General features: G+C 44.3%; 1 protein-coding gene across 2 annotated transcripts in view; it reads right to left on the minus strand.

The window, feature by feature from the left end:
* Nucleotides 1–1498: 1498 nt before the first annotated feature.
* loxl2b (lysyl oxidase-like 2b) overlaps nt 1499–17142 on the minus strand; it is a 60512-nt gene continuing 44868 nt past the window's right edge. For both annotated transcript variants that reach the window (XM_024002192.1, XM_024002191.1), the window contains exons 6-14: nt 13358–13541; nt 10252–10403; nt 9840–10007; nt 8635–8800; nt 8087–8327; nt 7334–7449; nt 6784–6920; nt 6360–6471; nt 1499–3051 (exon numbers count right to left, since the gene is read on the minus strand). In XM_024002192.1, coding sequence (XP_023857960.1) covers nt 2981–3051; nt 6360–6471; nt 6784–6920; nt 7334–7449; nt 8087–8327; nt 8635–8800; nt 9840–10007; nt 10252–10403; nt 13358–13541 — 1347 coding nt within the window. In that variant the 3' untranslated portion in view covers nt 1499–2980. The remainder of the gene's footprint in view (nt 3052–6359; nt 6472–6783; nt 6921–7333; nt 7450–8086; nt 8328–8634; nt 8801–9839; nt 10008–10251; nt 10404–13357; nt 13542–17142) is intronic.

Genomic DNA, 17142 nt, shown 5'->3' on the forward strand with positions numbered 1-17142 from the left:
CAGGGGAATGGGTGGTCTTGGTAGATGGTAAGGGATTAAACAACCACTTGGATATGTCGCCTGCCTGCTCCTCTAACATCTAATCAGTCTGCAGGACTAAAAACTAAAAGTGTCAGAGGGGGTGTTAGGTGTGTAATTGATGGTGCTGGATGAATTCCATCTTCCAGGGTAGCAGGCTATGCATCGCTGAGGCTAGCTGCTACATCTATATCTGTGTCCCAAATGGCATCCTATTCCCTTTATAGTGCACTAGGCAACTTTGACCAGGGCCCATACTGCTCTTGTCAACAGTAGTCCACTATATATAGAATAGGGTGCCATTTGGTACACAGCCTCTGCTTTAGACCAGGAGCATTTGTCTTAACCAGAAAAGCTGCTTCACAGTCTTCTTAACAGCAGCCCTGTTCCTGGGGGTGCTGGAGATTAACCTTATTAGTCCTGCTGCTGAGTAATACAGGGCTGCTTACATTAGCACAGGAGACAGTCCAAACAAAGAGCAATGAGGCCTGGATTTACTCCAACCAATGACAACAGGAAGTCCCTCTAGTTTTCACTGAACACCAGTTACCAAAGTGAACAGCTCCAATTTAAGTATACAAAGCTTGGCATTCGGATTAGCTTGCTGCAGAAAGTCAAACTGTTGTAGAACTTCAAACTCATTCTGACATTTGCCTTATGGACRATCATGTCCTTTGTGGTTCAGTTGGTAGAGCATGGCACTTGCGAACGTAAATGTAGTGTAACTGTATTTCTCACCTCTTTAGGTATAGCACAATGCATAATTCCCTAACAAATGGCATGGATACATACATGAAAAAGTTAAACTAGTTGTGAGAATGTCACTGATGCCACACAAAAAAAAAATTCACTCCTGTTGAAGTATTGCAATGTAGATGTTAAAGGACATCCCTTGGCCATACTGTAGGAATGATAGGAAAGTCAGCAGAGCAATGAAGAACAAACTGTAGTGGGTGTATAGATGACCCGAGGATGGAGAGCATACACTGTCCTACATGAAACACTACTCCTTTATGGTCCATAGCCAAATCACTACCTTAAACAACCAGAAGATGGCAGCAAATTCGAGAACTGTGATTAAGATTTAAAATTGCACACAAGGTCCAACTGAAATTGTACTTCCGCTTTTAACCCAACCCCTCCTACAGACATACGTATAAATATATATATTTTTTTTTTGAGAGGTGGGGGGGGGGNGGGGGGGGGGTGGCCACACTTCGAGATGTTCTGGGGGGTTAAGTGCTTTGCTCAAGGGCACAACAGCAGGCAATGGCATCTAAGATTTGATACCATCAACCCTCCGCTTGCCAGCTCACTTCCCGACAAATTTTTCCCGTTGGACCCAGGATTCAAACTGGCAACCCTCCAGTTGCTGGCTCGTCTCTCTAGCCTGCCGCCCCCTGACATGTGTGATGAAGGTGGCATTAGGCCTAATTTACATGTATAGATCTGAAAATACAACCGACAACTTAGATTTGTTTGCTCAATAAATCTTACCTTTAATATAGTGAAAGCAAATTACGGATTTAAACACTCCAATCAAGTATACAGTTAGCATACATAACATACTTTAGCGATTCAGCTGTCACTGTACTGTACCCTCATAAAACAGAGGAGGACAGTTTGGTAGCACCATTATAAAAAGTACAATAAAATAATGAGACACTCGCACACACATTATTGTAAAAGAAAAAACAAAGTAAAAAAAAACGATTTAAAATCCCTGACTTTTACAACAATAAGTTACTTATGTTTGCTGGAAAATATGAGATTGTTCATGAATGTCGAAAAGGAAACAAAAAAAACCCAGGTATTTTCTCACTATAAGGCACTGAGGGGGATTAGTTGTTTCCCTCCATTTTAACTACTGTACTACCACCACCACTGTTTTGGTGTGGAGCAGACTAATGTCTACTATTTGGTCACAGTTTTTACAATGGAAAAGGAACTTCAGGCACTTGGGTTAATTACAGATGTCAGAGTGAGAGAACACCACAGAATAACTTCAAATAGAGCGTGTTGAGCACATTGATGACGTCTGAGGGAGTACCCTGTACCACAGATGAAAAGATCGGTGAGGGTAACAACCCTGCGCCCCAAAATGATGTCGTCTAAATTTCCCAAGGAAGAGGAAATAGATTCTAAGTCAGAAAAAAAGGCACAGGACATCTCTTGGAATAAGACTGTTTGTTAAACATTTCCCAACAGCAATGCACTTACTGGCAGTTAGTTATTGCATCCTATTATGGTATTGTACTGTACTYCATCCTCAATAAGCATCTTCATTAAGCTACTCAGAGAGTAGCCTATATGAGGCACCTACTGCATAAAGCCATTACAAACTAGTATTAGCTAATGATCAATAAAGTCTGTATTGTTCATAGTCCAAGAGAGAGATTTATTTGTCGGAGACATCCAAACTCTTGGACAATTACCTTTGAATTCACGTTTTATCATATTAAAAAAAGACAGTGCAGCAGAATTCCCTTTATAATGSACTAATTTTGTTCAGGGCCCAAACATAGTGCACTATATAGGGWATAGGGTGCCATATGAGTCTCATCATCACCTCTAGTGGGGAGCAGTGGGGATGTACATTTCATGTCTCTAACCCAAGCGTGACAGAGAAACTCTCAGTCCCGTATTGACCTCAACCAGAGAGCTGGGACTGGGAGAGGCTACCTGGTTTAGGGAAGACAGAAGGATACATCAAATGYTCTGCCTAAGAAGGAGAGGGGATGTCTGAAAGAGGTGGGCAGTGGGTTGCTTCTTTAGGCATAATCAATGAGTGCTGTCCATATACTGTGGCACTCCCCACTAGGAGGGTTCATAACAGCTGTAGGCGTATTGGCAACACGATAAAATAGTTATCCTGGACTGCTGACTGGGAGGGAGGGAGAGAGCTAGTGTTTGGGGGCTTTTTGGCAGTCTTTCTGTGGTGGTGATGATTCTGTTCTTCTCTTTATCTGTGTATAACCTGGTTGTTCAGTAGCCCAGGGAAGGCCTCCTCAGTCTCAGTGCTTAACGAACCACCTGGACACAGGAAAGGAGACAAATGTTCACACAGTGTTACAATTCAACATTTCACAACACTTTAACGCATTACACTTTCAAACCAAAGTGCGTCAGACGTCTAATGTCAAGATGAAAGCAAGTCCCACTGTTATATCTAGCTTAGCTGTAAAAGAACGCACATCGGCATGGTTTCACATTGCACGTTGTATGACGTGCCACTCATTCTGACAACGCAGTCATACGTAAAGCAGCACACTGTCGTAAACCATAACAACGTACAGTACGACGTACAGGACGTCGTACCATACATAACAATTCCCCCCCTTTCCAAAACCAGGGACTGGTACCAACTAAAAATGTCCATAGAACCTAGAGTGATACCTGTAAGACAGAAACATTAACCCTTAAACGGAAGAGGCAAACAACGACTCTCCAAACTAGACAGTTCAGTCCATTAACCTGGAGGTTGGCGAAGACACCTAACGGAGCCTAAGAGGGAATGGAGGTTAAGTAGCCCTCCAGATGAGCAYGGCGAGTTCGTGCCCGCATAGGCCGTTCTTCAGCCGCCACCYCTTGTGGCTCTGGCCCTTCGGGAGCCCACAGAGGCTTGGACTGGTAGTAGTGGAGGTCCATCAGGTGGCGTCTCTGTTTGCCTTGTTGAAACSCTGTTTCARTGTTCTTTGGTACCTGGTCACTGCCTGCTTTGCTTGGGTGCGCCTAGTCGCCGGTGCTGTTACGCTCTGTGTTCTGAGTCTGTCCAGTGGCAGTTCCATCTCACGACCTAGCATGAGAGATCCCGGGGAGACCTGTGTAGTTGTGTGTTTGCTTGCTCTGTAGCGCATGATTGTTTGGGTCAAGGCAGTACAGAACGTGCACCCCTAGACCAGGTGCGCTCTGATGCCGTTCTACAGCGTTTGGTTGAAACGTTCCACCCCTTCTTTAGCTTGTGGGTTGTAGTAGGCCGTGCAGATGTGTTTGNATGTGGCTATAGACTTGGATTCTAATCCTACACCCACACAGGTACTCTAATGAATTCTGTATGAAAAACCCTCTGTGTCTGCATAGTCTCAATGAGTCTCACTGGGCGTTTCCTAACTCGACCAGCCCCTGACCTGACAGTCCTAACAGAGTTATCATTACGTTTAACCTGTTCAACTACCACCACCATTGGTGGGTCACTGTCCACAGTCGATGGGTAGTCAAGGTCAAGGGTTCTGTGACTGTTGCTGGAACTTGTGGCATCTTCAGAATGCCTTTCTTCCTCAGAGGGTTCGGACATTTCTTCTCCAAAGGTTACCTCTGACATGCTTGTGCCACCAGTGGCACCCTCCACGACCTAGCATGAGAGATTCCGGGGAGACCTGTGTAGTTGTGTGTTTGCTTGCTCTGTAGCGCATGATTGTTTGGGTCAAGGCAGTACAGAACGTGCACCCCTAGGCCAGGTGCGCTCTGATGCCGTTCTACAGCGTTTGGTTGAAACGTTCCACCCCTTCTTTAGCTTGTGGGTTGTAGTAGGCCGTGCAGATGTGTTTGATTCCCTTGTTGCTGAGATAGGAYGAGAACTCGACAGAGGTTAGTTGGAGCCCATTGTCCRTGGTGAGGGTGAGGGGTAGGCCCCACCTTGTGAACAGGCTGTCTAGGATGTCCATGATGYCCTGTGCTGRGACAGTTCCGARAGGAAKCACTTCTGGCCACTGAGTTCATACGCCACCACCAGGAAGCGCTGATGGTGAGGGACTGTGTGCCCATGGATCTCGCAACAGATGTCCAGGGGCGGGGCGGCCATGCGAGAGGCTGCAGGGTGGGGTGGGGCGGACTTTCCTGTTTTCCCACTGAGGAGGCATGCAGCACAATCCCTGAACAGGGCTTCAATGTCGTGGTCGATGCCTGGCCACCACACAAGGTCTCGACACCTTCACTATGCCCAAGTGACCTTTGTGGGCTATGGATAGAACACYCGCATGCAGGCCACTCGGGACCACAATGCACAACCCTCGAGAGAAACAGACGTCTTCCCAGAAAGAAAGTTTGTGCGTCACCCTGGCGAAAGGCGCCAGATCTTCCGGCACACGTGCTGGCCATCCAGTGCGTATGTAGGTGTGCAGGGTAGACAGTGTGGGTCCTGTTCCGATGCTTGCTTCAGTTCCTCCAGTTCAGTTCTCAGTTCCTGAGACGGCTGGCTGAAGGGGAGCGTAGAGCATTTGTACGAGCTCTGTTTTGTCGTCCGGCAAGACAATCGGAGTAGGAGCGTCAATGGAGCGTGAGAGGAGGTCTGCAACCACGTTATCCCTCCCCAGAGAGAACTTCAGCTGATAGTCATACTGTCTGAGGCGGTCGGCCCATCTGTGCAGCCGAAGTGGCTTGTGGCCAGTTCCTGAGGCTCACAGTAGCGTCGTGAGAGACTGGTGGTCAGTTCGGAGCGTGAACAGCCGGACGTATAGGTAGAGGTACCACCTTTCGCACGCCCAGACACAGGCCAGTGCTTCTCGTTCGACCACAGAGTACCGTTACTTAGTGGGGCTCAGGGCCCTCGAAGCAAAGGCGACGGGCCTCTCAAAGCCATTCTGCAGCTGTGAGAGGACAGCTCCTAGTGCTCCGCTGAGGCTTCACAGGTGGCAATGGTGGGGCAGACGGGGTCAAAGTGAGCTAAGACTGGGYCTGTGGTGAGCTGGCTCTTCAGTGAGTGGACCGTGTCTGTTCAGGCCCATGGTTCGTCCTTCTTGAGGAGCTGGCGAAGGGGCGCTGTGGTCTGAGAGTAGTGGGGCAGAAACCGGAGGTACTAGGCTGTCGTGACCAAGAATGAGGCCACCTGAGAGGCTGAGGTCGGTTCCGGAATGCGGTGGACGACTTCAATGTTCGACATGAGTGGGCCAATGCCTTTGGCCGACAGGCGGACTCCCACAAACTCAACGGCTGGAGCTGTAAAGGTGCACTTTTCGCCGTTCAGGGTCAGGTTGTTCCACAGTAGAGGACTGAATACATCACTCTGACATTTTATGACATGTGCCACTCATTCTGACAACCCATTCATACGTAAAGCTGTCGTAAGCRATTACAACATACAGTAACATACATAAGACCCACGACATCAGTTGTGTATATCCAACAACTGCGTATGCCTCCACCAAAAAATGAATGGCAAAAATGAATGGCATATAGACTAATGTCAATATATCTTGACATTAGTCTACTTCTGAAAACATCTAACTTTCATTTATGAGTGAAGTMATCTTTTAAGTCAAGGAGGGTGGTGGAACAATGCAGTAACTCAGAATGTCTGGTGTAAAACAGTCGCTCTACCAATGGTTGGTGCACCATTGCCTCACCATTATGACAGCTGTACATCCATATACGGTGGCCGTCGTATCTGCATCTGCACTTCATGAAGTTATTGGTGTAGTCGGACTCAGGCACCTCATAGTTAGGGTTAATAACAACCTGTGGGACAGAGGCAAATGCTGTGAGTSGCCATATTGACAATCTAACAAGTGTCCGGCAGAGACAACTAGTCCAACATGGAGATGACGAGGAAGCCAATCCAACTCCACAACTAACAAAATACWTAGTTTGCATACAACATGAAAACCTCAATCGATAACATAGTGGAAATAGTGGTGGCATGACTTTGGTTACGGCCCAAAATTGCACCCTATTCCCTATAGTGCACTACTTTTGACCAGAGTCCTATCAAAAGTAGTGCACTATATGGGGAATAGGTTGCCGTTTGGGAGTTTACAGCATGTCACTTACCTGGAATATGTAATCTCCGGGCTTAATGTCTGTGATGTCGATCCACTGGCAGTCAATATCATGTCTGTACGTATCCCAGCAGCCCACAGTGATGCCTTGTTCCCCAAAGTTGGCACACTCATATCTTTTCTCAATACCTGCCAAAGTTATAATCAATCAAAGACAAACAGGTAAGCACATACCTTTGCATGATGGATGCTTTTGTGAGTGACAGTTGGGCTATTGCTCAGAGTTGGATGGGTGTAGGCTGTATTATATTCTGCTTGGAGTGAGGAACACTGGGTAGACGAGGGCTTTCCACACTACTGAGGTGAACAAAGCGTAGCCAAACCTACTGAACTTGCCTATTTACACATCTGCCATAGTTACTGGAACCAGGCTGAAAAGAACGACAGACCACAGTTTGGTTCAGGTTGGCATAAGTGTAAAAAAGGGTAAAAGGTTGCCCGGAGGATGGCATGAATAGGTAAGTTGCATGGCCTCGGTCAAAAGTAGTGCACTGGGGAATAGGGTGCCATTTGGGATGCGCCCTGTCTCTCCAGGCTRTTACCCTCTTCACATTCGGTGTCCTCCAGACAGAAGCTGGCCTTGTGTCCCTCTGCCACCTTGGTGCCGTTGAGGCTGAGCAGGTCGTAGTGGGTGAACACCTCCATGCTGTGATAATGGCTGGACACAGAGAGAYACACGTTTATTCAACTAACCTCTAGTTTGCAATCACAGTTCAATCACAGTGCAATCACAGTGAGGTGCCTAGTATATTCTCTCTGAAGCAGATAGGTTTTTATYCAAGAGCTCGAGACACTGTTGAAACACATGGCACCAAGGCCAAAGAAACCGAAAATAAACATTTATTTTAAAAATMGTATATATTTAGCGATTCTATGTATAATCCCACAGGGCTGTTGGCAYAAGGCTGATTGGAGCGCCACTGCATACTGTCATGTTTTGGCCACCTGAGGATACACCAAGGGTTTGATGTGTGTAGAGCTGGTGKCTGTGTGAAGCTGCCAACATTGCACAGTTCATCCAATGCCTTGACCACAAACATCTGAGACGTTTCAGTCCATGGTCAATTACAGGGCAGAGAACTTATGGAAATGGAAAATGTTCAGTGGAACTTTCTCTAAACATGTGTTTTTTTGTTGCTTCTGACAGTAATTTCCAAACAGTGTTAAAATAACCAATCCTGTTGACCCACACAACTGTGAGGTTAATAAATCACCAATTTAAACAAAAAAAAAGGAAATGATCYTACAGTTTCACAGACAGACAAACAGACAGAAAAATCCACGGAGCTACTTGCCTGTGGCAGTCATGCCACACCCAGGAGTGGCGTTCAGCCTTGGGACGGAAGTCCGACTGTCCGTTGTTGTGGATCTGGGAGGAGAAGCGCAGCAGGCGGCGGTAAGAGTTGGCAGGGGTCTCACTGGAGGTGGTGGATAGGCAGTTCTCCTCATAGGCACACTGCAYCATYAACATGGGCCTGTCCTCCATATAGGTGGTCTGCTCCACTATCTGGGGGTTCAGCACCAGGTCAGGGGCAGCTYAGGGGAGAGCAGGGAGTTATGGCGGTTACTGGTTCGAAATCAGACCATACTTTATCCTCACAATTTACTGTAACATGTAGTCCTGCTGACTACTGAAATTACAGGTCCGCACTCAAAAGATTGAAAGACGAGATTGAAGGTAGGATGAGCCTGAKGGATGCTTATAATAGCCATTAAGCCATAATAGGCCAGGCCAGACAAATGCATGTTTTTGCATGCAAGCAATCATCCTCTTTCAATGCAAGACAACTAGTCCAGGCAGACGYCTGTCTGTGAGGAAAAGACAGTATGAGTTCCCTCTTACTCTCTGAGCAGGAGACTCCGGCAGCATTGCGTCCCCCTCCTTTAGGACAGGTGAGATGAGCTCCATGGTGCAGGCACTGGGAAAGGGACATCTCAGTGCCAGAACATCGCACTCCACTCATCACCACAGGGTCAGCACTCACCTCCCCTGGCCAGTACCACGTCTCCTACAGGACAGGAACACAGCATYATAGCAGTCAGGGAATGGTTTAGATCAGACAGAGAATTTGTGGAATTTTGTCATAGGTTGTGTTTGCTATGTCAATATATTATTATAGTTATATGTTCAATTAAGTAGTTGGATAATTCAACAGTACATGTATGTAGATACCAGTAAGTGTAAATTAGTTCGAAAAAATTTCGGGTAGTATTCACATTCCCTATGGATTCAAGGAGGATAGCAACACATACTGTAAGGGCAAAGCCACAAGACGGTTGGTATCTATCTGCAATATTAAAGKTGATCTACCCCCTAATTTTTGTATTTAAAAAAAAATATATATTTATTTTTTACCACAAGAGGGGGCAACCTGTTCATTATCTCTCTAACTTTGCATTAGTGTCACTGTTACTTGGCTTAGTTCTTCATTTATCCCTGAAGTGTAGCCATCACAAATATTAAAACCAACTACAGACTACAAAATAGATACGGTTGAATTGTATTCATACGTTGTGTTATGTTGTAATTCAGGAGTAACAGTAATCATTCCTCATAAATCTCTGTTCTATAGCAAACATCATTTCCTCCATTCCAAGGTTTACAGAGATTTTCCAAACCCACTATTACTGTTATCAAGCAGTCTAGTAAAAAAKCATTTGACACAACAAATACTGTGCTGTCTGATGGGAAGGTCTGCGTAATGCTTCTCAGGTGCAAACCGTTAAGAGATGACGGTCCTACAACACCAGAGGAGGTATTTGTCACCCCTGGCAACTAGAGACATACACACACAGTTTTAGAGGACTGAATGAGGGCCCTAATTTGGGAAAGCTGTCATTTGGAACAGAATTGATGTCAAAAGGACAGCCTACATGGTACAAGGGCCAAGGACATTTTTTTCAGTAGGGTAACTGTACAGTGCTGTAATGCTGCGGAGAGCACTGCTGCATGTTTGGACAGGTTGTCAAAATAGGAATTTGTTCTTAATTGATTTACCTGTATAAARAAAGGTTAKATAAATAGACATTTCAAAAKACATTTCTCACCTGGAAGGCATTGCTGGCGAAGCCGAGGTCAAGCTGTTTGCACACGACCATAGCCTCGATGGTGCCCCAGCCGTCACTGCATACCGTACCCCATGCCTGGGAGCCGTTCCTCTCCACCAGCACCTCCACACGCCCCTCGTTTGGGTTACGTCCSCCACTCAGYCGCAGCTGCARAGAGAGACACATGAGAGGTATTTAGCTACAAACACACAGATAGCAGCAATAGGAATACTACTTTGTCCATTACTACATTATACAATGTTTATATTTTATGAAAGAAAGAAATGTACTGTAGGTAAATGTTCAATCTTATTGACTATAGTGATGAGAACAGCACGTAAAGTCTTCGTTAAAGATAGCCTGTGCTCTTTACCTGACTAACACACAGACACACGCACACACAGACACCTACCCTCTCCTGGAAGCCCATTGCTGGGACGTTACACCTCACGGCTGCATCCTCCTCATGGCTGCAGCCCAGCGACTCTTTGTTGAAGAAGCACTCTGTGATGGACTTCTCAAAGCCAGAGCACTCAATCTCATTCATATGGACTGGGCCCATACCTGGGAAACACACAAAGGAGAATAATACTGGTAAGAGATGGGCAGAGACTCTTGGAGTTGACTCTTTCCCAGACGTTCAGGGAAGCTAAAATWACAGTTGAGTGTGGCCAAAAACGGTGTGGTTCCACGTTGACAGGTAAATGGAACTGTGGTGAATCTAAGTCAAAGTCCAAGACTTGGTGTTTCAGTCAACAAGCTCATGGGAGACCACACATTTTAATGCATTGCAGGATCTTGTCATCACTTTATTAGATGAGTTTCATTATTGAAGGTTAAAGAGGATGTTTTCATGTCTGTTCTAGCTGGTCTGCTATTAAGATGCGTKTTTCTGTAACTTATTTTCCTGGAGGCCTTAGATACAGAGATAGTGTTCCTTTCTCCTTGACAGTAGTAAATCATGTGGGGAAAATATTTTTCCAAAAGGAACAACCAGTCCATTATTCTCTCTGGATGCTTTTCAAATGGCACCCAMATCGTCACTGTCTGATGAAAACCTTGTAATAAAATGTTTGCCTATTTAATTTACTTTTTTTTAAACATTTATTGAAAGCAGTAACTCCCTTCAATGAACACTGAGCATGTCAGGACTCTAGGACCCCCCCCAAAAATTATAAAAAGAAACTTTCAGAAATTTTTGTTTGTTAATGGGAAAATATTATGTTTTGAAAAGMCCCTGTTTTGAAGATAAGAGGTTTTCATCAGACAGCAARGATATAGTGTACTACTTTTGGTCAAAGGTAGGGACTATGTAAGGGATAGGGTGCCATTTGYAACTTAGGCCGTCTGCTGTTTCCATGTTCCATAATGTGCCATTATTCTGTAATTTACTACTCCTTTTTTCAGTCTCATGCCTGTGTGGACTAGCTCAGAGATAAAATTAATAATAGCTGTACCTATTRGGAAAACAGCAGTGTGCAATTCCTTTCAACCCTGTTATAGTGTCCCGTGTAGCTCAGTTGGTAGAGCATGGCCCTTCACTTCAGCCTCACTGAAAATAGGTGAATGATTTAAAGACACAGTTAAATCAAATCAAACTTTGTCACATACGCCGAACACAACAAGTGTAGACCTTACCGTGAAATGCTTGCTTACAAACCCTTAACCAACAGTGCAGTTCAAATAAACGAAAGTAACACAATAAAATAACAATAACGAGGCTATATACAGGGTGTACCGGTACCAAGTCAGTGTGCGGGGGGTACAGGTTAGTTCATTTGGTAATTTGTACATGTAGGTAGGGGTGAAGTGACTATGCATAGATAATAAACAGTGAGTTTGGGGGGGGGGGGGGTCAATGTAAATAGTCCAGTGGGCATTTGATTAATTGTTCAGTAGTCTTGGGGTAGAAGCTGTTAAGGAGCCTTTTGGTCCCAGACTTGGCGCTCCGGTACCGCTTGCCGTGCGGTAGCAGAGAAAACAGTCTATGACTTGGGTGACTGGAGTCTCTGACAATTTTATGGGCTTTCCTCTGACTGCCTATTATATAGGTCCTGGATGGCAGGAAGCTTGGCCCCAGTGATGTACTGTGCCGTACGCACTACCCTCTGTAGCGCCTTACGGRCAGATGCCGAGCAGTTGCCATACCAGGCAGTGATGRAACCGGTCGGGATGCTCTCGAATGGTGAAGCTGTAGAACTTTTTGAGGATCTGGGGACCCATGCCAAATCTTTTCAGTCCCCTGAGGGCTGAGGGGGAAAAGGTTTTGTTGTGCCCTCTTCACGACTGTCTTGGTGTGTTTGGACCATGATAGMTCGTTGGTGATGTGGACACCAAGGAGCTTGAAACTCTCGACCCGCTCCACTACAGCCCTGTCGATGTTAATGGGGGCCTGTTCTGCCRGCCTTTTCCTGTAGTCCACGATTACAGTTACTGTAAGATCTGCTGAATACATAATTTTGACTGAGTCAGCGATACCTACTGTATATGGGGAGGGTCCATGTCTTTATGCCTCAGTTATTGGTCTGCCTCTGCAGAAAAAAAAATATCCATGGTAACTAATATCCCCGCAGGTAACACTGAGTGAGAGAAAACTGGTCAATAAATAGTATGTCCTCGTTTTGGCAGGGCCCATGTCCCTGGAGGGAAAGACGAGGTCTTGAATAAGGGAGTGGATACATGATGTACTCTTTAAATATAGTTTTTCTCTCCACTACAGCCTTTCAATTACAGTCCTGGAATATGGCAAGTATGGCCTTGCATTGTTCAGCTCACTGTGACCATGAGCCTGTATTCACAAAGAATCAGAGTAGGAATGCTGATCGAGGAACAGGTCCCCCTTTTTCATGTTATCTTAGTCATTATGATCCAAAAGGCCAAACTTATCCTAGATCAGCACTCCTACTCTGTGAAGCTTTACGAATATGGGCTCCGAACTGCAGAGAACAAATTAAAAGTTGAACTGATCCATTCCATTTCTATAACCCAGCCTGATCCGGTCCTCCAGCAGGGTTAGTGACGGCTCAAAAAGTCGGCAAATAAGGGATAGTATTACAGACTGTTAGATCTTTTGGACATTTTCCCTTTGCAACATTTGGTGAACACATGTAGTTCTAAAGCTACAGTACACAATGAAGCTGTTCATGTAAATGTTTCTTTGTATTCCAGGAATTCAAGTGGTCATCTCAGATTTCTACTCAGACTTTGCGCAGTTAAGGCCAATGTTGTTTGATTGACTGTTGATCGAAAATGGTGAAACAAACCCAATACTCTTGGACAACTACTCTAAAAATGACCAGAAAAACTTGCATGACCTCTAACCTGATTTTGATAACCTATGTAATAATAATCTATTCAAGGCCTTTTACATAGATCAAACATTATAATAGTTAACTTCATCTTCAGCCAAGTCAACTGCTAGGCTGACCAATATGTTGGAATGCCCATCATGTACTTGGCCGGATGTAATGTTGTGATTGGCACTGTTATTGTAAGTAGGACTGAGTTCCAATCCCTACCCTGTCCAAGCCGACCACCAGACAGGGCCTCCTTGGCACTCCCGAAGCCCAGCTCTCGACACACCACCGTGGCTGACAGGAGGCTCCAATTATCATCACAGATGGTTCCCCACTCGCCGTTCTTTAGCACCTCCACACGACCTTCCCCTACGATGGCCCCACCTCGCAGACGCACCAACGTTTGCTGCAGGAACAAGAGGGAGATCAGACTCATAGTAGGCTGAGTTAGTCGAACACCCAAAGCAAGGCATATGCGTTAAGTCATTAACACATACTGAAATATGAAAGACAATAGAAGGTACAGTAAGTAGACCTTACAGAATTACGTTCAACTTTCCATAAATGAATGATTCCTTACAGAGAAATAAATAACCGTCTAGAGGTTGCCATCTATAAAGAGTTACAAAACCTCCGTTTTGAATTGGCTCTTTCCCGGACTTTCTGAGAAGCTAGAAGAAAGATTGAGTGAGGGCTGTGAGGTTACAGACTGGGTGGCTCCAAGTTTACACAGTGGTAAATGTTATTCCCATTTACAGTTTTGGCAAATTGGAAGTGGCCACATTAGTAGCATAACCGTATCTTATTTACTCTGATTTGTAATTACAGACAGCAATGCATAAGTGTTTGCATGCAGTTTGGGATTGACACCGATTTGTGGTTTGTGTTCCCCTACCAAAAAAGGAAACTATAACCTATGTTTATTCCCAGTATACATATCATATTTTAAATAGGTATCTGAAAAACATAAAATACCAAAGCCATCATAGAATGTTTACATATTCGAAAGCAGTAATGCCTGAATATTTCTTATGTGAACCTGTGGCAGGGAAAGAGGGAAATATGGTTTTGAAAATGGGATTGACAATTTGAACCGAAGCAGGGACAGGAATAGCATTCTCAAATGCAGAGAATTAGCTTATTAGCAGTGTGCCATATTAGCAGTGTGCCCAAACAACTCTGGCATCACAGCGAAGTCTTATTCTGGCTCAAGGCTTCTGCCTCAACTAGTTCAGGATCCTAATACTTCACGGTGTAAAAATAATGCTTTCCCACTTGGAACAAACTGGTTGAATCAACGTTGTTTCAACATAATTTGTCGATGTATTGTGACGTGGAATCTACGTAGAAAATACATTGGATTGATTTGGAAAAAGTAATCAATGTAAACTGTGGTTTTGAGGGTGAAATTTCAACCATAGGATTATGTCATCATGGTAACCAAATTTCAGCATAGACAAACCTTGTATAAAATAAGTTGAATTCGTACCTTTAAAACAACGTCAGATCATCAACGTTATATCCACTATCAGAAAAATAGACTGGGCAGCACCTCCTACTGGAGAATGTATCTATCTACAGCTACCCTTTGGTCTCCCATAGAGAGTTTTAACCAAACCCAGCGCTGTTTATCTTTGATATTTGTCAGACTATTAAAACCGGTTTTAAAAACAAAAAAAACCTCTCAGAGTAGGTTTTAGGGTGATYCTAAGACACTGCCCAGACAAACTCTGAGCCAGGAGTAAAATCAACTCATAAATGTTTATTTCACCTGGTAATCACGACAGTTTGAGGTACAGCAAAGGAAAGAGAGTGATGACGCTCATTGACATTGTTGCAAATGATGGGGAATAACCAATTGCAATGAGGCATTGCCAGCTGGGAACTCTATAGCACGCTTCAGACAACCACGGTGAATGTGACTGTACATATTAATGTTGCAATGGTAAAACGTTTGATATAATTTCGCTTGACACAATCGCTTCTCTTAATTGTCGCCTAATGTGTTGGCTTGCATAACCTTTTTTTAACAACATTTTCTGGTTGTTAAAAGCTGAATTTTGACAGTGTTACCATTATATCAACCCACTCGTCACTACCGTTTAACAACCAATGAGGTATATAAACCCTGGATTGCTATTGCTATATATTGGCCATTGAGAGGCTTTGAAGCCACCGGTCGGTCATATGTGACTCATTTCAGGAAACTAGGTTTATGTCACGCGTCACTACTTCACAGGAGAGCCATTTGAACGTAAACTTTTTTTTAAATCAAAATGCTTTTTTTTTTTACAGAAATGCCTTCTGGAACATGTGAACTTTCATGTGCCTTAATAACAAACTTGTATGCCATCTGTATATACGAATAAAATTGTTAAATTACGAGCGAAGTTGGTTTAGCCACAGAAAAATACATGATTGGCTGAGATAATGGGTGGGCTGGACATGCCGAGAGATGAGTTCGGATTGGTCTGCCATGTATTACGCTTCTGTCTATAACATGAGCTGGTCAGTATGTGTAGGTTATCTAACGCGGCTTTTTGAAAGATATCACGTAGTAGAACTGCAAAGCTGTTGKTCTCCACTTTCTGGAGGACCGAGTTTTGAAATCAGTGGAATGCACAGTGGAATTAGAGTATGATAGCTTAGGAGATGGAGAAAATTCTGGGGTTTGATTGCAAATATGCAGACGGAGTCGAAAAGAGAACACCTGTATAAAACACTAGTCTCCGGATTACATCTTCAAATTAAGGCAACCATGGCATCCATGACAGAGAGGGAGAAACATCCATCCATGTATATGGGTCAGATAGTCCAGCTAGCCTCAATAGATATTACACATTTCTAATTGACAGAAAGTCGTTATCATTTATAGTTAAAGGGTACTGTTAGCTAGCTATCTAACGTTAGCTGGCTAGCTCGCTAGCTAACATTACGTGTATGATCTGTGTAGTAATATTATTTGTATGTCAGAGCCATTTGCATTGCTAGTTATAGCCTAATGTTAGCTAGCTAACATTGAACCTGTTTGGTTAGCTATCTGGGGCGGCAGGTAGCCTAGTGGATAGGGCGTTGGACTAGTAACCAAAAGGTTGCAAGATCGAATCCCCTAGCTGACAAGGTAAAAATCTGTCGTTCTGRCCCTGAACAAGGCAGTTAACCCACTGTTCCTAGGCCGTCATTGAAAATAAGAATTTGTTCTTAACTGACTTTCCTAGTTAAATTAAGGTAAAATAAATAACAATTCATMCAGGGTAGTAAAGTTATGAGTTAGGATTATGGTTCATTGTTTAGCTAGCTAAACAAAAGACTCCACTATACAAGTAACGATTTCAATAGAATGTTCATGATGTCACTTCGACAACTGTCGATAGACGTAGTTGGTAAATTCACCCTGGCTATTTACTCTGATTTCAGAGCACTCATCTGAGTGTGCCAGAGCACAGAATAACTGACAAATTTACGAACGCTCAACACCCGTTGAATATGGCCGGTATCAGTAAAAGTTGGCAAAAAAGCGTAATTCAATTGTTGCCAGCAGCACAGTTGCAGTCACCAATGCTCTGGATAACATAAAAACAGCTCTGCTAGGGCGAGTAAGACGGTCAAAGTGAGCTGTTCCCTTATTTGTGTCTGGAAGTAGCTAGCCAACGTTAGCCAGTTAACTTGGGTGCTTGACTGCTGTTGTTAGGTCAGAACGCTCGGATCAACCTTACTCCTCGGCCAGAGCGTCCAGTGTGCGCTCTGAATTTACAAACGTACAATCTGACAACGCTCTGAGTTTTTGAACGCCCAGAGCACACTCTGAGCACACTCTGGCACTCCAGATTGAATATACGAACACGCCCGTAGTATAAGCCAGCTTTTAGTCTTGAATGCTTTGGTTGTTTAGTACATGGCCTCACATGTGAATCCTTAAAAAGCTGGGTGGAGCTAAAGCTTAAGAGGGTGTTAATGATGCTGAATGGGTGTAGGCAAAGGAAAGCTCTCCAGTAGGTGTACCAAAC

This window comes from Salvelinus sp. IW2-2015, linkage group LG15 (assembly GCF_002910315.2).
Source record: "Salvelinus sp. IW2-2015 linkage group LG15, ASM291031v2, whole genome shotgun sequence".
Lineage (NCBI taxonomy): Eukaryota > Metazoa > Chordata > Actinopteri > Salmoniformes > Salmonidae > Salvelinus > Salvelinus sp. IW2-2015.